This window comes from Rhinolophus hipposideros, assembly GCF_964194185.1.
Source record: "Rhinolophus hipposideros genome assembly, chromosome: 16".
Taxonomy (NCBI): domain Eukaryota; kingdom Metazoa; phylum Chordata; class Mammalia; order Chiroptera; family Rhinolophidae; genus Rhinolophus; species Rhinolophus hipposideros.
In genome coordinates, this window is record NC_138062.1 from 20,393,899 (window position 1) to 20,418,658 (window position 24,760).

Genomic DNA, 24,760 nt, shown 5'->3' on the forward strand with positions numbered 1-24,760 from the left:
TATTTTCGGGGAAACACGGTATAATATTAGAGGTAATGAGAATAGGGAATGTAGAAAGAAGGTACATCGTAATTTCTTTGTGGCTTACTTACAAAGAGCATAGAGTATACACAATGCATGATAATCTTATTGATCCATTTCAAGTCTATTAATCTATTTAAAAATTGGACCAGTTATACATTTCTTATTGTACATCCAAATAAAAACAAAATCCTGGTTTAGGTTTAACTCTTTCTTGAATTGATCAGCTTTTTCACTTTTCTTTGCCAAAGTAGACCAGGAAAAATACTGGCTCCTTAAGATCTTCTTTCTTTCTATAACTTGGTTTACTTTTAATTACATTTAGCTTATAGCTTATGCTTATGCAGGTTTGTATTCCCAAAACACAAAACCTGAGGAGGTGTTTCAGAAGTATACCCAGGATAAGAGAAGCAAGCTTGGAATTTATGGGTAACTATAACCTTCCGTCTCGGTGGAAGCCCATCTTTTGATATTTCCCAATTATAAGTTTAGAGTTAACAAAAAAAAGCCAAGATACATAAAAAAATAAAGTTTTGCTTTATTTACTGACACATGACAGTGAAGATGAGACTCAAAGGCCCTTATCTTTACAGCTTTAACATGTAGACAAGTGTTTAGCAAAATTTAATCTAAAGTAAAACTGAGCAATAAAGTTTCCTAATTGGAAAAACTAACAGCCTTTTTTAGAAAGGCTGCCTTTTTAGAAAGGAAGTCTGCAGCAAATATTTTTGTAATAATGCTACTCTATAATTTAGTGTCTTTTAAATGTACTTTATTAAGGTCAATTTTTCAAAATATTTGACTGTTATAAGTAATTAAATCTTGACACCCCCACCTTATGTTTACAGTCCCACTGTTCAGAAAAAATTGTGTGCTTGGCTGGCTCCACTTGAATAACTTCACCAGAACACTGCTCTTCATTGCTTTACTGTGATGCTGACGTTGCTTTTGTGATGCTGGACACTGAGCACGAGCTCCTCTCCCGTTTCCACCTGGATGGGATTGTCTAAAACTACCGCAGCTTGTTTCCAGTGGGAGACTTCACTGGAAGTATCCAGCCTAATCTCGTCATCCAGGAACATGTGATACCAAAAGGGAATGGCAGTCACTCTTCCAGATTTACAAATGTGCACCTAGGAAAAGTAAGAAATCATGAAAATTTCATCAGAATAAAAAGACTTGAATAAGTAAGTCTTTGTCTTTTTAGTCAATTTTAGGTCCAAATTTCATAAAGAAATATAATTTACCCAATTAAAATTAGTATCAATCTATTTTACTCAGTAATATTTACCAAAAGCCCACTTTTGGATATGGTTCAGAAAAATAACATTTAAATCTAAAAAGTGGCTAAAACGATTTTATGTACATAAAGTACTACCTGGTTCAAGATAATTATTCAGAACATGACAAGAACAATTATGTTGCATTACCTTTACTTCTCTGTTAGAGGTGTTCAAATATGGAGTCATTAAATCTAGTCTTAGGAGTTCCACTGGCTTGCTTAAAGGTATACAGGGCAATGAGGACAGGTCCAAAAATACACGTATGGGCACCTAAAGAAAGTACAAATTTCTCACTTTTACTCAGTTCTTGTGGCCAAGGCTCATCAATTGCTTCCTTTATACCTGGCTTAGTATGACACAAGCCTTTTACACCTGTTACCCCATTTAACTTAATTCCCACAGTAACCTTGAAGTATAAGGACTTTCCATGATTCTAGTTTTACGGGAAGAATGAACAAACCAAGATTTAGGCAGGTTAAATCATTTGCTTAAATCATGGTTTCAATTACCTGTACATTCTTCACTTTGATGAAAGCAGATTAAATTTTTACTTAAGCCAAACAGCTCCAAAATTTTTAAACCAAGGATGTGCTTATGTGTGAAAAATGAATAAGCGTATAGTATAACATTAAGTATTGAATTGTTTGAGAGAATTTGCCAAATTCAGCCAAATAGTACTGGAATTCATTTGAAAAATAAAGTTTATTTCCATAAGGCAGTGATTCTCAACTTTGCTGCAAACTAAAACACCCAACAAGCTTTTAAAAAGGCCAACTGCTCAGGCCACACCTCAGACTGACCTAGAGTCGGGATCCAGTTATCAGTTGTTCTGAAAGTAGTCATGTGAAGCTTAACCAGGGAATACACACCGGGAAATGTGTCCTTAGGTGATTTTGTTGTAAGAGCATCACAGTGTGTACGTGCACAAACCTACATGGTTTAGCCCATCTAATTGTGCTGTACTTTTATATGACTGGCAGCGCAGTAGGTTTGTTTACACCAGCATCAGCACAAAACCGTGAGGAATGCGTTGCTCTAGAATATTATCATGGCTACGACATGACTAGGCAACAGGAATTTTTCAGCTCCATGACAATCTCATGGGACCACCACTGGATGGATATACAGTCCTTTGTTAACTGAAACGTCACTATGGGGCACATGACTGTACAAAGCTGAGAACCAATGCTACCAAGTGTCCCATCACGTTAGCCTGCTCATTTGAAATAAAAAGGAAACTTGTGTAAAAAGTGCCCTCCATCTGAAATACTAGAGCAACTATTCATGGTAAAACAGAGGACACAGACACATCAAGCTCTCCCTGGGCATCCTGAAGGCATCCGACTTTCCCTAGGTTGATTAGTTCCCGTAATAAGTTCCTTTGCTCTAGGAAACTGGTACCATCCTAATGCAGTGACTATAAAATGCAGGGAGAGACAAGGTAGACCGGTAACAGCCACCTGCTTACACTTCTGTCTTCGAGACACTTACCTGAAATTGGTTAATAAAAGGTGCTATATTTAATCCAAGAGTCCGTGCTGTTCCTTGAACAGCATTCTCTTCCAACAGTGTCTGAGATTCCACAAGCAACCCAAACATAAGCACATACTGAGGAAATATCTTGCCTCCAGATTGTAGCAAACACCTAAAGAAGGAAAAATGTTTAAAAAAGCATCTTGATTCCCCACATTTTACAAATACTAATAACTGAATCATGATGAGTTAGCTACAGGTTGTATATCGTCTAATAGACTTTTATGTTATTGGCTGGTAGTTCAGAATGGTAAGCCCAGCAGAACGGTAATTTCCCAACAAGTCAAACTTAAAATGACTGCTGATCTTTAAAAAAAACTAACGAGTCAGCTGGATGGATATATCTTTAGATTCAGGAAGTCATCGATGGATAGTAAAAGTAGTGGGTGAAAGTTTGATTAGGAAAAGGATATTTACATAGTTTCAAATTATCACCCCCACAAATGACTTATTCATTACAAAGGGAAAAACAGTAAGTTACTGTGGAAAACCCTGGTGGATACAACTTAACCGACTGATCTAAATTAATAATAATGGAATAAAATAACACTGTGTGCCTGCTATGTGACAAGACTTCTGTGGTATTCCTCTCTAAAATAGATAATATGAATCTAATAAGAAAACATGAACATTCCACAAAATAAATGGCCTACAGTCTTCTGGAACTGTCAATATCATGAAAGACTGAGGAACTATTCCAGAATAAAGGAGACTAAAGAAACATGAAAACTAAATGCAATGTGTGATCCTGGATTGGATTGTGAACCAGGAACAAAAAAAGCTATAAAGGGTACCATTGCAACAAATGGTGAAATCTGAGTAAGATCTGTGCAGTAGATATCAGTACCGTGTCCATGTAAATTTCTTGATGTTGACAACTACGATGGTTGTATAAATGAATGTCCTTGTTCTTAGGAAATACACATTAAGGTACTTAGGGATAAAGGAATATGATATCTGGAACTCATTCTAAAAAGTTCAGAGAATAAAGCAAATGAGGCAGAATGTTAATTTTTGAAACTGGTTGTAAGGTATATGTTAAGTTCTTTGTACAATTCTTTTAACTTCTCTATAAGCTTAAAATTATTTCAAAACAATTTAAATACTCTGAAAGCAAGAAAAAAGTTATTAAAAATCCAAGTGCTCTAATAAAGAGTATAAGTAAAAGGTTAACAAAAACGCTTTTTCTACAATTGATCCTGGGTTCACTTTCTGTGTCCCTGGAAATCCCATAAAAGTTGAAAGTAGGCTGTGTTGTTTTTAAATGTTACTAGGTAGATTGCATTTGGACTGAGAGCACTATGAACAAACGAGAAAAGCCAGATGGAAAACGACACTACCCTGGGGCTTCCCCGAGTGTGGCAGAACTTGTAACCACGTGTTCCTAGTGCTGGGTCTTGGAAGCTACACCGATGGGCGGTATTAGTTCTTATGTGAAATTTAGGGACCTTAAGCCAAGGCAGCTCCCACGCCCAGACACACTATGTGGGGGATGAAAGAGGGGTGGACGGGTCACCTACTGCCATCAAATGAATCAGCACTGGAGGGCACATTAAGGTACTTTAAACCAAATAATTATTTTCATTTGCCACATTTACAATCAGACATTAAATCCCTCAAGTTCACTGAATATTCCAACCTGAACTGATTTCAACCTGAACTTCTAGATTGGTGGGAAAATAAGCAATAAAGAATGTATTACTAACAGCAGAGGAAATTTTAATATAGACTATATATTAAATAATAGTATTTTATCAATGCTAAGTTGCTGAGTTTGATCATTTAGTTGTGTTATGTACAGGAATGCCTTTGTTCTAAGGAGACACGTGCTGATTGTTAAAATAAGGGTCAAAGTCATGAAGCGAACATCTAACTACCAAAAGATTCAGCTAACAAAACAATTACCTAGTGTTCATTGTTACTATTGCAATTTTTCTTAAGTTTGAAATCTTGAAACTTTTCAAAATACAAAGCTGATGGAAAAGTTTCCAATAAGTAAACACGCTGCTCTTAAAACAGCTCTCCCTAAAGACTAGCTAATCGGAAGTCAAATCATAACCGGGTTATTTGACGAGCATAGAATAGCAAGGAAAGTTAGAGATGATTCGTAAGTGCAGTGGCATCAGGCTAATCGAGAGAAGTCATGCTTCTAACCAGGATAATCTCTCTTCACTAAATATAAACGCATGATCATTTAAGTTGTAATAAACCTTATGTACAGATGAGCGTAAAAATGGACTGCACCCTGACTCCCATGCATTACTCATTTTTGTTATTCTTTTCCTATTAACTTTTTAGTAGTTTAGGTAAACTCCGGTAGACATCGAATCTCCACAAGTGGTGAAATTAACATGCCTCTTAACAAAATTACACAGCTTTTCACAAAATCCCTACCTATGCCTTTACCAAACCAGATAGAATTTTAACCCCAAACAGCCACAAGAGGCACCAGAGGGTACTGTTATATGAAGTTACTAGCAAGCTGAGATTTTATTTTTTCCTTATTTACCCTGAATGTCTTTATCTATTCTGACAGATCTCTACTCAATTCCCTATATTATATATAGGCAGTCCAATCCTAAAGCAGGTCTCTTCACACCTACAATGCACGAGGGCCTTTAGGGGGGAAAATCAGTACTGACATGCACACAAAAAGAAAGATATGAAGTCCCAGGCCCTGGAAAGAAATACTTGAGGAACACACAAGGTCATGACTCACTGGTACAGTTATACCATTAAAGAAATAAAATAATTTACATGAAGTTTGAGCTAAGAAAAGCCAACAGTTGCATTTTGTGTTTTACCTGGATATTGCAGCTTTTTCCATTATTTCCTGCTGAATGAGCCCAGATGGCTCAATGACATCCAGTATAATTATACTCCACAACTTGTCTGATTTTGGCCTTTGCAACACAGCAGATTCATCTTCCACATGTCTTAACCAAAACTCCAGTGTTTCTTTAGAAAAGTGATTGGCTTCAGATACGAGGTCCAGAGTGATACGATGCTGGTCTTTCTCCACAGAACTGTAAGGTTTAACCTGCCCAAGTATGCCAGCAATTATAGGCAGAATAGAGAAGCCTTCAGACACATCTAACACGTAGAAAGGTTCAGAGGCATTCTGTTCGGAGTTATTCTGTCCACTTTCACAGCTCATCTCACTATCTTGACTCTCCATGGCCTGACACCGTTTCTCTGGAGTCAGTGAGGACAACACTTTCCTCATGGCCATTTTAAAGCCTTCATGATATGGGATGTTATTAAGCAAAGCAATTTCTGTGGATTCCAACACACATATCTGCTCCACAGCATCTGGTTTACTGGTCTGAAGGTTAGCCAGGGCACTACAGAGTTCAGCCTCATTTCCTAAAGAGAGCAAGTCTTTGTTCTTGGTAAAACTTTTCCCAACATCCATTTCATATTCCGAACTGAAAACACTGATATTCTGGATTCTCAAGTAACAATCTTGACAAGACACGTCCATCATTACGTGGTCCCCAGGCTTTATCCGGTAGTCTTCATACAACAGTGAGAAAGAACATCATTATAACTGATGAATGTGAGTGTTTATAAGCCTGATGATCATCATATAAACACATCTGCCCTGCTATTCCCTCCCCCCATTTTTAAAATTACTACATGGAGGATTATGCATATTGATTTATTAGAATTAAGTGAATTAATCTATTCATTTCCTATGTTAAAAAAAAAAACCTAGGAAAATCCCTCTAGTTTTATGTAGGGAAAAACTGAGGTTTGAAGATTCAATTAACTCTTACATAGCCTATTGGAGAAATTCAGGAACTACATTATTGAACTGTAACTATCAGTATTTAGTGTTTTCACTACAATCACTAGGTACCAACTTGGGATTCCCAAGTTGGAGGCTGGAGAAGGGCTAAGGGAACTCTCATTCTTGGTAATGAAGCCAATAGCAGAGATGAAATTCAGGATCAATACCAAACCTCACTTTAGCTTAAAGGGACATTCTTTAAGAGAAATTTCCAAAAGAACAAAGCAGGATTCGATACAACCTCATCAGTAATATCTCTTAGCTGAAAGTCTTGCAATTTGTTTAGAATTCTGAATATGTAAGGAAAGACAAGTCTTACAACAGACTATCTCATGCTCTTTTCCATTATCTTTCACACTTGGTAAAACTTTAAATGTACAATCACAATTCCTTCTTACCAGCCCTTGCACCCGCTGAAAATACAAGTTGTTATTCTTGTGTTTAAACATTTAAAATGTCCTTTCCCTTAAGAAGGATTAAAAAAGACCATGTGACTAAGTTACTGAAAGAGACACAAATAGAAAATGTCACTTATTAAGTGCCAGACACTGTGGTAGGCATTTTACGTCCATTATCTCTAATAATCCCTCCAAAAGTCCTGCAAGAGGTAGGCAGCACAACCTTTTCTTACACACCACTTAACAAAAGTCCGGAGAACCACCAGCAAGGCCAGCCAGGGAGTCAGGAAGCAGTGGAGCTGAGACCTGAATCCAAGCTATCTGACTAGCCACGGCACTACTGATTCCAAGACCGATGACCTTGCCAAATTAGATCCTCGATTAGAAGAAACAGAAATAGCCACTTTTAAAAAGGTAGAATTTGGACCAGCCCGGTGGCTCAGGAGGTTGGAGAGCCATGCTTCTAATGCCAAGGCCACCGGTTTGATTCTCACATGGGCCAGTGAGCTGTGCCCTCCACAAACGAGACTGAAGACAATGACTTGACGTGGAGCTGAACTGTGGTCTCTACAACTGGACTGAAAACGACTTGGCATGGAGTTAATGGGTCCTGGAAAAATACACTGTTCCCCAGTATTCCCCAGTTAAAACAAAAAGAAAACGCCTCATATTCTTATTTTTTTTGAAAAGGTAGAATTTTCCTATGTAATACAATTGCTATGACATATATTGAAATCCATGAAATTGCTGGTAAAAAAAAATTCTATACAAAAAAAAAAAATACCTTTAATATAGAACTTCCCTAGAGAAGCCCATGGATTCATGAACTCCCTAAAATTGCTAAATTGTGTACTTATATAAGTGTATGCAGTTCTATGACCTGGGGCTCCACAGATGCTATCAGATTCTGTAAACTCCTGCACTCAAAGTAATACTTTTCCACTATGTTCCATATAAAATGGACCAGCATTTCTCTTATTTACTGGTAACTACAGTCATCAGAGCTGAAGAAATGATTTGATCATAGGTATTTTTGAGTGGTATGCAGCAAAGTTATGTTTTAGTCTCTCGTCTCAACTACATATATTATTTAAAGCCACTCTTAAAAAAGAAAAAGAAAATTCTCAAAGATTTAACCAATCTTCCTTGACTGAAAACTCATATACTCATATTTAAAGTAATTTTTTGACATTCAAATGCTTAGAGGATTAAAGAAAGAAGCTTGAAAAAATTTACTCAAGATAATACCTGCAAGGTCATGTACGGGGTAGACAGCCTGTTCCCAACATGTTTCCTCACTAGGACTTGTGGATAAACTGTGTTCATCATCCAGCTGGAGTACAAACCAAACCACAATAGCGTCTAGTATGCCTTCTTTAATAACAGGAACACTGATTTTATCAGGTTTCTTAGTTGCAAGACTTTTTAGTTCCTGACAAAAAATGTAAAGGGAATGACAGGATTTTATACACTTAATATGTACATGCCCCAATATCACATCACTTTCCACTTCTCGAAGTTCTCAGTTCTGCCAGTGCCCTAAAGGGATCACTATCTTGGCACACCCATAACCATTTAAGGCACACTGAATGGGAAGCTCTCTCTACCTATTACCTGGAGTACCATGCAGCTATTAAAAACAATGAGGCAGATACATATTACTGATGTAGAAAGACGTTCATGACATATTATTGAAGTTCATGATATACTATGAATGAGGGCAGTGAATGGCAAAACAATACAGATTGCTTTGTTTTGTAAAAAGTGTGTGTGTGCAGAAGAATACAAAGCAAGTCTGACGACAGACACTTCAAACTGTTAACCTGGAGAAATAAAGGCTTAAATTACAAAAAGGAAGAAAGATACTTTTTCCTTCCTATTCTTCTGTATTACATGAAAGCATTAAATAGGCAGGTATGACTTTCAAAATTAAAGCCTTACTACTTTTTTTGTTATTATTGCAGCCAAGAAAAAATAAGAAATCTTAAGCTAACAAAAGGATCGCTTTGGGGTCCTTAGCAGCTATACCACTGTCCTCTACTGTCCTCTGTTACTTTTCTAGTAACAGAAAAGAAATGCTCTTAAAGCTCAGCCTCAGTAAGCAATGTCAAAATGTGCGTTTAGCTCCAGATCACCTCAAGAAAAACCTAGTAACAATTAACAGGCGGAAGCTTTTATTAAATTACGAAAACCTTAGGCCAAAATGACCTTAACAAAGTCTCCTGTCCCCAAGCAGGTTTTATCTAAAAAACGTATGTATTTGAACACTGAACCATACCTAAAGATCTCCAGAGAAGAAGTCTATGTAATTTTTCTCAATTTCTTTGGGCACTTGTCTTTATATACTGTGTTTCCCCGAAAATAAGACCTAGCCAGACCATCAGCTCTAATGCGTCTTTTGGAGCAAAAATTAATATAAGACCCAGTCTTATTTTAATATAAGACCGAGTCTAATATAATATAATATAATACAATACCTGGTTTTATTTTAATATAAGACCGGGTATAATATAATAGTGGGTCTTATATTAATTTTTGCTCCAAAAGATGCATTAGAGCTGATGGTCCGGCCAGGTCTTATTTTCGGGGAAACACGACAGCACGTCTTGCCACCAACCAGCAACATACACCTAGACATACAAGAGTGAGCAACTTGGCCTGGTTTGCCCAAGACTGTCCCAGTTTCAAAACTGAAAGTTCCACATCTCAGGAACGGCTCAGTCCTGGGCAAACAGAGATGGCTGGTCACCCTAATTGTCATACAATCTAGAGATTTAGATTACTGTGCATTTCAAGGAATACTGTTCATTTGAAATGGCAGCATGACACAGGGAAAAGTCAGACACATCTAGGCTAGAACTCCTGTCCCGGTTTCCACAAGTTGCATAATTGGGGGGAACGAATGTGAGCAGCAGCTCTCTCACCTGTACGAGTACAGAACAAGGAGACTGTGATTACTGCATCGTGAGAGCGACCTCAGAACACAGGTGAAAGCACCTGGCACCTTACACTTTCCCAGCCAATCTTAGGGATACTTGTCTTTCTATTTAAAGTGATAATTTCATGAAGGAATTCTGGTTAGTGTTTAATCATTTTGTTTATATGGAGTAAGTGGAATCCCATGCAAACTCATAAAATAAGACTGTCCTATGTGTTAATTATTTTAAACAGCAGATGAAGTTTAATTCTCAGAAAGAGTAATTGATTTTTTTTTTTTTTACCTGAAGATTGTTGAAATCTACTGTCATAATTTCAAAACACTCTGTCAAAGCCAAATATCCTCCTGGAACTCGACTCATCTTTTCAGTCGTATAAGGTTCAATTGTTTCTTCGGTATCTGAAGAAGAATAAGCTGGGCTCTGGAATTTCACATTTGCTGGCAAACAGATCCCAGCAATGTCCTTAATACCCACCCTGGGGAGAGAGGAAATAGGAGGGGGAGGAAGAAAGAGTGGGTTCTGTTTTAGAACCAAGTAGCAGCAACAAATACTGAATCTAACAAAAACAAGCATAAAAATGAAATAAAACTTCACAAAGATGTCGTAAGCACAATCACATATACAATCACTAACTATTAAGGCAAACACATGATAAATAGGTTTACATTAAAATTAAGGACCTCTGCTCATCAAAAGATACACAGTAAGAAAGTAAAAAGGCAAGCCGCTGAACAGATTTCTTAATACATCTATTCAACAAAGGCCTCATATCCAAAATGTATTTTAAAATTCCTACAAATTAAAAAGAAAAAAATGGACGGAAGACTTACACACTTCACAAAAGAGCATATCCAAATGGACAATAAAGATACAGAGACTTGCTCAGATTCATTAGTCATCAGGGAAATGAAGTTAAAACCATACTACACAACCACCAGAATGGGGGAAATAGTCAATACCAAGTGTTGGTGAGACTACCGCCTCATGCACTGTTGGCAGGAATATAAATAACACCCCTTCGGAAGACTCTCATAGTACCTACGCAAGCTGAACACATTTATTCCAGATCCACTCTTCATCTAGGAACCTCAATGTGTTTGACATTTCTACTTCTGGGAATATGGCCCACAAGAACGCATGCACACCATCACCAAAAAAATGCTCAAGAATGATTACAGCTGTATGATCGCAATGCCCCCAAACCTGGATATAACCTAAATGTCCCATCGACTGTAGAGTGGACGAATGAATTGTGCTGTGTTCACACAATGGCATACTACACAGCCAGGAGTATGAACAAACTACAGACAAGAACGTGGCTGTGTTGGTCAAAACAAGCCGCGCACAAAAAAATACTGTACGACTCTGTTTGCATAAAATTCAAACAGGCAAAAATAAACTATGGTGTTTGTTAGAAGTCAGACTGTGGCTACTTATGGAGGGGAAGGGCGCTGGGAACTGGCAGGAGTTTCTTCCTGAGGACTCCCTGGGGTGGGAGTAATGATCTGAGCACTGGTTACACAGGTCTATCAACTCCCTGCAAGTTCATCAAATCATAAATTTATGATTTATGTACTTGCTATAATTGGCTTGATGCCAATAAAAGTTCACATTAAAAAAACACTTCATGAACACTTTAGCAACACCACTTTGTAAAAGGTAATACTCCAATCTCATCTTATCCTGGAGACATTCCTTAGTCTATCTGCCTTGACAGGGTTTCAGAAGTTCAAACAGTCTACTTCTAGAAATTATTTTATTATACTCTCAAAAGATGAATCGTCAAATGGAATTATTGATTTTAATAACAATTAAAAGTCTCAAGTTATAGAAACAAAAAGGATGTGACAAATAAGTTCTTTCCAATGTTTTATAAAATACATGAATATAAAGTTATTGTCAAAACTTGCAAATAGTATCGTAAAAAGTGAAATCTACCTTCACAATACTCCTTCCTCCCCATTTTTTCGCCGTTAAGTTTGATGTGTATCCTTTCACATCTTTTTTCTTTATATTTATGTGTAATAGTATGTATTTTTATTGCTCAGACATATACATATTTCCCTCTGCTCTTAACTCTTCATTTTGAAAATCATTTCAAATGTATACAAAAGTTTCTTGGATAGTCTATAGAACTCCCACATTCTTTAACTGGACTCATCAATTTTTTAAATATTGTGCTACATTTACTTCATCACATTCTCTTCTCTCCATATGTATCCTTTTTCTGAACCATTTGAGTCGGTTGCATTCATCACGCTCATTTCTCCCTTAATAGATACTTCAGTGTTATCTTTCTTATAAACGGAGTTATTTTCTTAACACAAGTTATCAATTGCAGTATTATCTCATCTTCACTCCATATTCTATATTTGTCAAATGAATCAATAAATCAAAAATGTGCTGTATATTATTTCTCCCTGATATGGGAATCACGATTTCAATTTAGCTGTCCTGTGTCTTTAATCTTCTTTATGTGGAACAGTTCCTCGTCCTTGCTTTGTCTCTTATAACATTAACACTTTTAAAGAAGGCAGGCCACTTATTTTATAGGCTGGCCCCCAACCTGGGTTTGTCTGAGGTTTCCTCACATTTAGGTACAGGTTATACGTTTTAGATATAATAGTACATATGTGATAACATCCTCAAAGTTTCAAATTTGGAGGAATCTTAGCAGTGATGTTAATTTTGATCACTTGGTTAAAATGTTCTGTGGTTTCTTCCCTGTATACTTAACACTTTTCCTTTTGTAATAGGTTATTTGTGAGGAGATACTTTGAAACTATATAAATACGCTGATCCTTATCAAATTCTTCCCTTTGATTTAGCATCCATTCATAATTCTTGCCTGCATCTTTCCATGAGGATTGCAAATAGTAATTCTGTGTCATCTGTCATGTATTTTGAATTAATATTCTACTGTAAGAAGAGTTGTCTTTTTATCCCACTGATGTATTTATTGATCTATTTATTGTAAGTAGAGACTCATGGGTTCCTATTTTATTCAATGCGTTTTTAATGCATATCACCTATGTATTTTGGTGCTTAAATTGTCCCAGATTTGGCCAGTGGGAGACACTTCCAAGCATACTCCTGTGTCCTTTTAACACTCCCAACACTCAACATGTTCCAGGGTCCTCTTGACTTTGTCCGGCCCGTCCTGGAAGTAGCCATTTCTCCAAGTGTGCATACATAGCTCCTTTTGGTGATAAATGGCATTTAGAAACCAAGATTTGAGTACTATGTATGTTCACTGCTCCTAGTATTATGTACGCTCATTATATCTTGTGTTTTTCACTAATAGTATATTGTGAACTTCCATGTCTGTACATGTATCTTGACTAATCCTTTCTGATATTTGCAAAGTATTACACTGGATGAATGTTTTACTAAAATATTTTCTTATTGATAAAAATTCAGATGTTTTTTTGTTTTACTTTTTCCAACTAGTGTTACTGTAAGCATTCTTTTTACATTCATTGCACACATGTATGAGTATTTATCAGCACACATTATCAGAAGTGGAAATGCTAGGTCAAGGACTATACACATCTTTAGTTTTGTTAGATAATGCCAAACTGAGCTATTAAAATGTTGCACAACAGTGTATAAATTTTCAACACAACTATAAGAAAACAGGATATTATCATTTTTAGTATTTGCTAATATAAATAGTTAAAAAATATTACCCTATGGATGCAATTTCCATTTTTCTGATTAATAGACAAATATATGTATGCTTTGATTTGAAAGTTGCAAATTTTTACATATGTCACCTGCCTTTTAACTTTATACTGTCTTTCACCAGATGGACTTTTTTCAAAATTTTTAATATGGTCAAATTTGTCAGTCTTTCATGGCTTCTGGAACCTGCATTTTTCTTTAGAAAGCCTTCACACTTAATGGATTTTTTTTTTTTTTTCAAATTCACCTTGTTTTTTTTGGTCTCTGTGATGTTTTACATTAAGGTTTTCAATTTGAACAATGGTAAAAAAAAAAAATTGCTAGTGCTTTCTTTTGCTTGCTGGAAATAGTCCATTAATTGGAAGAGACAAGGAAAAGACCTTTTTTTTTCTTAATTTATTGGGGTGACAACTGTTAGTGAAATTACATAGATTTCAGGTGTACAATTCTGTATTACATCATCTATAAATCCCATTGTGTGTTCACCACCCAGAGTCAGTTCTCCTTCCATCACCATATATTTGATCCCCTTTACCCTCATCTCCCTCCCCCCACCCCCTTTACCCTCAGGTAACCACTAAACTATTGTCTGTGTCTATGAGTTTTTGTTTCTCATTTGTTTGTCTTGTTCTTTTGTTGTTTTTGGTTTATATACCACATATCAGTGAAATCATAGGGTTCTCTGCTTTTTCTGTCTGACTTATTTCACTTAGCATTATACTCTCAAGATCCATCCATGTTGTCACAAATGGTCCTATTTCATCTTTTTTTACCTTAATGGATTTTTTACACTTAGATATTTAATTCATCTGGATTTAAAAGTAAGGATCTAACTTTTTTCCCCCAAATGAAGCATACTATCTCCATTTACTGAATAATTTATCCCTTGTCCACTGAAACACCAAACCTGTTCCAGATACTAAATCCCCTATAAATTCAAAGGTCTATATCTGGATTCCTTATTGTGTTCCACTGATCTATTTTTCTCTTTCTACATCAACACATTAACGCTTTTTATTTCTAGCTTTAATATCCAGTAAGGCAAGTTTCAATAGTTTTCTTGGCTATTCCTAAAACATTTGCTTGTTCAGACGAGCATAAGATGTAACTGATTAGGAGCCAAATGTACTATTGATGATATTTATGGGGGCCCCACTCACCCATACCTACTCAAACAGAATGCATGGCATTTTTAGTTTTACAGAAGTTCCTCTGGTGCTTCTGTTGTACAATCAGACACTCATTTGCTATATAAATGAGTCAGTGAAGAAGGAATGGCAGATTTTTCGAAATGGTAGATACCAGTCATTTAATTTCTATTTCACTAGGCAAACAATTTTAGTGATTTTTCTATAAAAATAAAATATAAAGAAAAACTATTGAGGGAAAGAAGTCTAGAAATACGTTATAGCAAGAAATCTGAAGGAGCTACAACCTCGTTTTTTGGTGGGTAATTGAGCAATGTGTCTCTACAGCCTGAAAAATATACATACCCTTCAACTCACTGGTTCTTTATTAAGGAAGTTATCCTAAGAAAATAATAAAGACAAGTCCACTAGGACATAAATACAAAGATATTTACACCTGTTTTTAAAAACAGAAAAGTGGAAGCAACGTAAAAATTCTAAATTCTGGGAACTACACTAGGAAATTGATTTTTAAAAATCATGAAGTAAATCTATCAACATAAAGAGGCTCACAATAAAAAAGCAAATATATTTACTGTTACTTCTGAAACAAAATTAAATTTATACATGAACACATTTACTTACACAGAGCTGACACTCAAACAGTGCATTCTAATTCAGCCAATCTACTCATTAAGACCACTGTCTGTTTTTCTGATGCCCTGTGCCCTACCAATCACTAAATATTTTCACTTATCACCCTGTAGTACGCATAGAAAAGTGGAAGACTATACAACAAGGATGAACAGTAGTTATCTACAGCAATTATCAGAATGATTTTTATTTTATTCTTTTACTCATCAGTATTTCCTAAAATATTTATATTTCGATTACCACTAATAGGTTATTGGAAGGGGGTCCTGCTTAAAAAGTCTTTAAAAAAATATGGATCAGTATTTTAGCAAAAACACATAAAATAACCCATTCATTAATGTTCAAGAAAAAAACTGTTACCAAGAAGTTTCTATAACTACAAACATTTTCATCTGTATCAGAGTTGATAAGTAAATCTCACAATCTCAAAAGAGTATACCGTGTTTCCCCGAAAATAAGACCTAGCTGGACCATCAGCTTTAATGCGTCTCTTGGAGCAAAAATTAATATAAGACCCGGTCTTATTTTACTACAATTTAAGACCTAGTCTTATGTAATGTAACACAATATAAGACCGGGTTATATGTTAATTTTTGCTCCAAAAGACGCATTAGAGTTGATGGTCCAGCTAGGTCTTATTTTTGGGGAAACACAGTAGTATCAATGAAACTATTAAGAAGAAGGAATGGGGGAAATACATTAAAAATAAAATTACTTTCACATTGGAAATTTCTATTTCACTTTCAACTAAAATCAGTCTGAACTTAATATTTTTGTAGATGAATCTATTACAAAAAGATACTGAGTTGTATCAAAAATAATTTTCCAATAGAAAACTGAAAGCTGGTTTTAATACTAGAGTCCTATTTTAAAAGAAAGTTAAAAATCAGAAAAGAAATTTAGACTAGAAAAAACATCATGAATTTAAAAGTCAGAAAACTACAAATTCTCATACAAATATTCACTGAATAACCTCTGAAGTACTCCTTAAAATTAAGACTTTTAGAAATTTACCATTTAATCACTTACCTATGATATCGCCTTATCTCTGCACATTCTACTGCCATCCCAAAGATAACAGCACTTGCTGGTATAACTTTCCCATACGTTTCACAATTATCATTTTCACCTTTGGTCTAAAAATATAACAATAAAAATTATATTCAATTATATGTATGCAAAAATATGTATGACGACAAGCTATGAAAATTAGTGAGAAAAAACAACAATAGGTAAGGATAAACAGGTTAAAGGTTTTTTTCTTCAAAAAGTTTCTTTTCATTGCTATATGCATGTATATGTTATATTATATACATACATGTATACTATATATATGTATATGTAGTTTTCTAACGGTATAAATAGAAAGGGATGAAGGGAACGGGGGAGCTGTAAGTCCATAAGCCTGCATATAGCAAAAGACTATTGGTATGACTTTGAGAAGCCAAAATAATCATTACCTACTTAAAAACAAACTGTCCTTATTTTCAACATTTAATAAGCTATTTTAAATCCAAATCGTTTTGTGTTAGTGACTTCTTACCACATTTTAAAAACTTTTCATTCATAATATGTATTATATAAACCAAATCTACAACTTACGAGCCTCTGAGAGGATTTCAATGAAAAATATAATTTGGCAATTATACGAGTTGGTCCTGTCAAATCAGTGGCCTGGGTTCAACGAATACCTTAAAACCGTACCATGCCAGCTATCACTACACTCCCTTTTGATAATACGCCAAAAATCCAAGCAGTGAGTGCTGTGAGATTGAAAGTATTTCCCTTTCTCAACTCTACTCAAGAATTCCACAGACAGTCCCTTCATAATGTAACCTCAATTCCTGTGAATTCCCTTCTGGAGTATTTTTTGCCTGCATACCCATTTGGGCATGCAGGTGCACATTACATTATGTTATTAAATGTTTTTATTTACACTGATTTTTTTCTAACTACACAATATGTACCTTGATGGTGGGATGTATTTCATACAGCTTCGCCAATATGCTAGGGGCTCAATAAATATCTGTTAAAATAACGAATTCTGAATACAATTTAAGTCTTTTCATGCCGCTTACCTTTGGCTGCAAAAGTAAATGCTCCCATGCGTGAATCAAACTCTCCACAATTCCTTCTCCAAATAAACCTGCATCGACAGTTTCGGTTACAACTAGGGACACTCTATAGAATGATTTTTTAAAGATATATGTAAGTAAAACATCACGCTGTTTACATAAAGATGTCAAAGCTGAGAGAAGGAAGAGTATATTAGAGAAAAAGCCCATACATAAACGTTTTCTAATACATTTCATTTCTAATATCTATTCTTGAATCTTGAGGAACTTGATTCTACTGTTCCTCAGGCCACTTCTGTTCTCTACTTCCAGTTGGGGAACTTCCGGTTGGGGGAAGGAGTGGACACACCTTCACTTGACCCTGCACCTACTCGGATTATTCCTTCATCGCCTAAATCCTCAAGAATGGTCCATACCCAACACCTTGACCAGCTCTCCTCCTTAACACTGAGTAATTGAACTTCTATCCCCAACAGTCTATAAAATCACTATCGTCAATGACTCCTCTACTTATCAAAATGAATAATCTTTCTCAGTTTTCATTTTCCTTGATCTACAAATAACATTTAACACAGGTGAGAAGCTCTGCATCTCAAAATCCTTCTCTACCTTCAATATCCATGTTTACCTCTTACACTTTGATTGTATCTCTTCTATTATTTCTCTTCCTTTACCCACTACATGTGAGTTTTCATGAAAGTCTAGTCCACAGAGCTCTGATTTTGTCCTTTCTTTCTAGTAAATATCACTCAAAGACACACCAAAAAAATGTCTCTCTTCTCTGAACTTCTTTAGCACTTACTGCCAATATCATTCATTTGTGCAGTGAGAAGATTAAAAAAAAAATCATGACTATTTCTTATTTTCCCATCTAGATTATAGGTGCCTTGAGAATAAAAACAACCTTGGTATCCCCACAGTGCCTAAACCATATAAATATTTATGGCTGTATACATTTAGTGGAAGGTATCTCAAATCATCTAGTCCAACATCTTCAAGTCTGTAGATTTGTTCAAGTCAAAATAAATTAATAATGAAGTCTGTACTGGAATCAGTATCTCCTTATTCAAAGCCAGGAGATCTTTCTACAACACTATCTGGGAGAAAAAGGTAGATTAAATTAAGGTAACTTTGAGTCATGCAATGGACTGAATTGTGTACCACCGAAATTCATGTTGCAGTCCTAACCCCCAATGTGACTCTTTGCAGAGAGGGTATCTAGGAGGTAAGTAAGTAAATGAGAAGGGCAAAGCCCTAATCTCATAGAACTGGTGTCTGTGTAAAAGAGGAAGAGACACCAGGAATCTTTCTCCCTCTCCTCACATGCACAGAGGAAAGGTCATGCGAGGACATGGCAGGAAGGCAAGCCAGGAAGAACCCTCACTAGAAATCAAACTTGCCGGCTCCCTTGATCATAGACTTCTAGCCTCAAGAACTGAAAAAATATCTGTTGTTTAAGACACCTAGTCTGTATTATTTTGTTACAGTGGACTGAGCAGAATAAAACAATTCAGGACACTCTTTATTTCTATAAAATGAGTATAATATCTGCTTCAACAATCTAATAGGACTTCTAATAGAACAAATGCAGAGACCATTGACAAGCACAAGTATGCTGTAAATATAAATACTATTATACATATATGAAAGATGACTATTAAAAATCATAGTCCAAATGACAACAGAGTATCAAAAGCCCTGTTTCAATCTAAACTGAATTTAAGTAAGATGAGAAGACAGACTACCCAGGAGAGGTAGTAAATGAAGCACTACATAGAGAAAATTCTGTATCTAAAATAAGTATTGGACCAAATGATTTTAAATCCCTTCCAGCTCTAAAATTCCATCACTCTTGTGGCACTTCCAAATCTTTTATTTTAGCCAACGACATTAACACAAAAAGTGATTAAGTCCATCAAGCCTGATCAACTCACGTATCATTTTTTTAAGTACCATTTTTAAATACTTATCGACCACATAGGAGGTATTATCCGTTTTTTGCCAACTAGAACACTGAAATGAACAAAGGTAAAGTAACTTGCTGAAAGTCAAGTTTATTAAGTTCCTTGCCACAAATTTTTCTCAAGGTCTTTTAATATTTTTTTAGTAAGAATATGACCTTATGAAAATCCATCTTATGCTAAACTAGCCTATATTCAATTCTTTACAATATAAGTGTTTTAGCATTTTTGTGTGGATTAGAAGCTAGACATGTATCTTAATTAAAAAAAAATAAAATAGCGGATTATAAGCACTAAAATTAGTTTACATTACAATACCTTTCAGGAATGTGTTTTGGAATCTCTATGTCAAGCGACTTCATATGTAAGAGTGTGATCCCCGCTTCCATCTGGTTTGCGGCCACTACCTCACAGGCAAGTCCATACATGGTCTTGGATAACTCACAGGCATACACTGAGTGCGCTCCAGCTTTTTTAGCAAACATGCTGTAAGGGGAAACAGTGCTCCATCAATAAAAAATAATCCACTGTATTTTTTCAAATTTTAGTGGTATTATGATACTTAAACATGGGTTTTGCCTTTTATTCTTGAACACAACCATTATTCATTCCACATTAAAAAATTAACTAATATTCTTGTTAAGAAACTAATCAGACAGTACATCATGACATCCACCTTATTAAGATACAACTGGTATGAAGAATGCTAATATATTTAAACAACTAGATTCAATCAGAAGTAGTAATATGTAAAAAATACTACTAAAATTCATTAGGCAAAATTTCAATAACCCCCAATTTTTCTTTGTAGTTATGTCCAGTTTTTGATACAGCAAAAAGATAACGAAAAATGCAATAGTTGCATGAATAATCTTAACAAGAAATAAATTAAACTGTTTTTAAATTGTAGTAAAATATTTCATATTTGGTACAATCTTTAATTTACATTAGTATACACTAACATGCAATTAATACAACAAACCTTAGTATTCCAGTTCCTGCTCCGATGTCCAAAACACTTTTGGAGCCCAAACAAACTGCCTTTTGGATAGCTGCATTATAAATCGTATTCCTTTTGGTGTCATTAAGCATGATAAAGTGCCAGCGTTCCACCAACCAGTTTGCAACACGATAAAAATTCTCCTTTGCATCACTGAAATCAGGGTTTAGCTTCACTGCTTTATGAAAATACCCGGCTGCTTCATCTCTAAAGCCTATCCTAGAGTGAAAAATGACAAAATATTCAATTATTCACCATCAATTACAGGGCTTTTGTTCACGCCATTTACCTGGCCTGAGATCTCACACCAGCACCTGAACTGTAACCAACCCCAGTGCCACCTCCTGTGGGAAGCCTCCAGTGAGGACTGCAATCCTCGCTCACTTCTTTCTCGTCTGAACACCTACCTGTGTTTATGCATTCCAGGAGACTACCGAGTACCTGACTATACATTCCTATTGTATTCCAGTATAGCAGCTTTCAAAGTCATCCTTCATTTAACCAACCTACTAGAATACCAGTGCTTTCTACAACCACTCTCTCTGTAAAACAGGCTAACGCCGATGGCCAGCAGGCTCCGCGCTGGCGTGCCTGCATCCTGTCACAGGAACGCATCAGGTCATACGGTCATCTAGAATCAGCTCGATGTGCTGCCAGATCAGTTTACAGCAGTTGTGCTTGTTACCGTAATCATATATTTTACTTAAATATTACAGAAATGAAATAAATATGACTGCAAAAAGACAGCCATTGTTTCTAAGCTAAATGCTTTGGAAACAATCAACGGCAAGAAAAACTATCAAACCGTCTAGAACAGTGCTTCTTAAACTACTCAGGGTGAAGAACTCCGCGCCTCCCCCCCTCATCCCTCCTGATCATTTGTAGACCGAATATGAGGGATTAGGTAGTAAGCTATAAAGAGAACTCAGAATACAGGAATAGCAGATATAATATGTAATAACAGCAGTTTTAATGTTATATCATATATGCATAACAGCCACTACCCCTAGGGCTGAGACAGAGGATCAGGGAAGAATTCCAACTCCTTACTAGGAGGTCTGAGATCCAGCCCTTGTTGGCAAGGACATAGAAGGATGGCACCGGATGGCAGAGAATTCACTGTGGTACCTTGCCAGGGAACTTATAAATCTGTTGTCTGGAACTTGCCAGAAATTTGCCTTTGGAATTTCTTTCTGTTCTCCAGAGAAAGTTTATCATTAGTTATTAATTCTTTATGTTAAACTTTCCCTGTTCAAATTACTTTCCAATTTATCCCTGATGCAGAATAATTCTTACAAGTAATGTGAAATCACTACCCACCTGAAGAGATGCTCCCCCATACTATTGCAAATCACTTCATCATCAGGAAATAGTTCCAAGGCTTGCTCATAGCAACTAAGTAAGTCTTGTGTTCTATTGAGAGCATCAAGCTCTTCAGCCCACCTGAAGAGCGTATACTGAAAAGTTTCCTTTACAAAAGAAAAAACAGTAAATTAGTCAGTAATAAAAATGATGCAAGAATATACACAACACTGGTTGAAGATTCCACAGAGAATAAAACTGAACTATTACTGAGCAATCATCTTAAATTTTATTTAAGAGGCACTGTTTGCTAAACAAATACATAAATGAATAAATTGTAGCACTTTCATGGTAATAAGATGCAGAATTAGACAGTTGAACCACTCTTTAAACCCTCTCCATTCTTAGCTGCCATTTCACATTCTCCACCTACTTCTTTTTTGTGGGCTCCTTCGTTTTAGGAATTGGTCCTTGGCCGGCTTTTCTCCTCCATCCCCAGTGCATTAACCATCAGCCATGTGCTGATGATTGCCACATGTACATCTCTAATCAAGACCCTCTCTTCTGAACCTCACACTCATAGAGACAACTTCCTACCAGTAATCTCAGCCAGGAATGCGCCCTCAGTGTGTAGTGTGCAAAGCATAGCAATGAACAACATCAATCCTGTTCTCAGCCTCACAGAGGCCTCTAGAGGGAATTTTAACACACAGTTTTGAGAAAAATGTTCTAATCTGAACCCATCATATTCCTCTCACACAGGATATAAAGTTAAGGAACCACCCAACCACACATCTTGAAGTCACCTTATAATGCTACCCTAACTCCAACACAATTGGTTTCAAACTCAGCCAATTCTCTCAGTATCTTGAAATCTGTCACCTCCTCTGCATCCCCCGTGTTACACCATAATCTGATCCTTGTAACCACTCGCTGGGCTACAGCAATAGCCTTTGCACTGGCACCTTCACTCCAATTGTAAATCCCCCCAGACATTCTCCACACTGCAACCCAGTGGAATGAGAGAAGGACTTAGCAATTCCAGGTTTATCGTGAACACTTTTTACGTCATCTTCACATATTTTATGCAGAAAAGTTGATACCTGAAACTCAGCTACGAGGAAGGAAAGAATAGGGAGGACGATTTCAGGGTGTGAGGGGAGAAAGGCACAGATTATAGGAAATGGATCAGGGAATCAATCAATAGGTTAAGTAGGTCGGTGTGGCTGAAGTGTGGGTATGGGAAGTAAGGGGAGGAGCAAGAAATAAGACTAAAGCGACAGGTCTTTTGCAAAGGCCCATGCAAAGAAATATGGATTTTGTCCCTCAGGAAACAGTTGGTGACTGAACCCCACTAAATGCCAGGCATTGAGATGTGAATTTTAGATATATTTCTAACACACACTCTCATAAGAAAGGTTTTGTTCCAGAACAAAGAACAGAGGGAAACAGCACTCAGATTGATCCATTTTATTCTTCTGCTGCCTACACTTTTTCTCCGCCTTTAAGCCAGCTGGTCCTGAAATTTACCCTAAATTTATGTGAATTACCGATGTCTAGATGCTACTGATGTCTATTGGACGGAAGCAGGAATATTCTAACCATGCTACAGTGCACAGGGCAGCCCTCCACCACGAGGCATCGTCCCATTCAAAATGTCAACAGGACGGAGGCAGAGAAACCGAAAGAAAGCAAAGTAGCTTGAGGCTGAAAATTGCATGCAAAACTAAATCATGTTTTGAAAATTCGGATTATAAAATAACTTGAAAAAAATACACAGCCTTTCAACACAACAACCGTAACAAACAGTCCAAACACTGAAGCTTCAAGAACGCATCCTCACACGATGAGGCTGAACTTGATCCCACCACACAGACTCACATTTCTGCTGCGAACCAGGGCACGTGCAAAGGCCCCGTGGCAGGGACGGGAAGGATTCAATGCAGGCGGTGAGCGACAGCACCCGCGGCTTCACTTGCAATGTGGCCTCAGGGACGTGAGTTAGAAGGGAGTTTTGACACAGGGAAGTGAGGTCACCGGCCTTTTGCTACGAAAAGCTCCCGCGGGCCGCGTGGTGCCAAGGCTGCAGGAGAAGGCCTCGCTGCACACCCACTGCATCAGGCAGCGGAGGCCTGAGGCTGGAAGCCGGGCAGTAAAGAGGCAGGTGGGTGAGCAGCGCCAAGGCTTCGACAGGTCCTGCAGGGGGGGCGGGGAGGGCTTTCTGATGGGGGGGGGGGTGTGAACCAAAGAAAGGAGTGCGGACCAAACAGTGACTGTTAAGAGCAAACCGCAGCCACCCGCCTTAGCCCCCTCCTCCCCATGATTTACGTCTATAGTTTCCACGAAAAGAACGGACGATCCGCCCGCCAGTGAGAGCAAGAAGGGCCCCATCACCTTCACATCGTCCTTCAGCTCCGGCGCCAGGCTGAGCACGAGGAGGTAGTGGGCATAGGCGGTGCCGAAGTCCTGGGCGCGCATGCAGTGCTCGGCGCTCTGCAGGGACCGGGACACCAGCTCGTCCCGCCCGGCTGCCCCGGCGCTACTCCGGGCGCCCCGGCGGGGCCTGGGCCGCGAGTTCGGCATGACCGAGTCACCGCCCTAAGCGTGCGCTTGTATAACCCCAAGGGAGACGCTGTGGTAAGTGGAGCGAGGAAACCGTCTCGATGGCTACCCGTCCACGCGACTCACGACCGCGCAAGAAGCGACAGAAGTAGCTACCCCTCTGCGGCTGGCGCGCGGGCCCACCTCGGCCACACGAAAGCCCCGCCCCCTTCCTAAACGTCGGGCCCCGCAGACCGCGACGCACATCCCTGCAACTACACGCTCCGACCGACGGCGCACGCTACGTGAACGTCCCCGCGCACGACGTGTGCACGTCGTCGTCCTCCCTGGGAGGGGAGGTGCGGAGCGGCCACTGCGCGTGCGCGTAGCCCGCCGTGCCTAACGTGGTCTTCTTCTCTCATTCCCTCGCCCCACCTCCTCACCTCCCG

General features: G+C 37.6%; 2 protein-coding genes across 5 annotated transcripts in view; one reads left to right on the forward strand and one right to left on the reverse strand.

The window, feature by feature from the left end:
* The window catches only part of TMEM184C (transmembrane protein 184C), a 19,558-nt gene extending 17,537 nt beyond the window's left edge, over window positions 1–2,021 (forward strand). The window contains exons 11-12 of one of the 3 annotated variants that reach the window (XR_013995153.1): window positions 369–450; window positions 870–1,210. The gene's annotated coding sequence lies outside the window, so the exon portion shown is untranslated. Of the gene's footprint in view, window positions 1–368; window positions 451–869 lie in introns of all 3 variants that reach the window. The other 2 variants (XR_013995152.1, XM_081077085.1) reach the window with 2 other exon arrangements.
* On the reverse strand, window positions 536–24,611 carry PRMT9 (protein arginine methyltransferase 9). 2 transcript variants are annotated; one of them, XM_081077082.1, is made up of 12 exons: window positions 24,165–24,611; window positions 21,789–21,937; window positions 20,451–20,687; window positions 19,787–19,954; window positions 17,511–17,613; window positions 16,462–16,568; window positions 10,250–10,442; window positions 8,277–8,460; window positions 5,642–6,353; window positions 2,796–2,949; window positions 1,452–1,574; window positions 536–1,154 (listed from the first exon to the last, which is right to left on the reverse strand). In XM_081077082.1, exons 1-12 carry the CDS (start codon window positions 24,351–24,353, stop codon window positions 939–941), a joined length of 2,535 nt encoding a protein of 844 aa, XP_080933208.1. In that variant the 5' UTR covers window positions 24,354–24,611; the 3' UTR covers window positions 536–938. The 2 variants fall into 2 exon arrangements, with proteins under 2 accessions (XP_080933208.1, XP_080933209.1); XM_081077083.1 differs by having other exon boundaries at window positions 20,451–20,682; window positions 24,165–24,369.
* Between the last annotated feature and the right edge of the window lie 149 nt (window positions 24,612–24,760).

Bases quoted from the DNA above. Each gene is read 5' to 3' on its own strand.
- PRMT9 (XM_081077082.1), bottom strand. From the start codon at position 24,353: ATGCCGAACTCGCGGCCCAGGCCCCGCCGGGGCGCCCGGAGTAGCGCC. The intron at 21,938-24,164 runs GTGATGGGGCCC...TCTTTTGTAAAG, and splicing joins AGCTGAAGGACGATGTGAAG to GAAACTTTTCAGTATACGCT. The intron at 1,155-1,451 runs GTAATGCAACAT...TACTTTTCCTAG, and splicing joins CCTCTAACAGAGAAGTAAAG to GTGCACATTTGTAAATCTGG.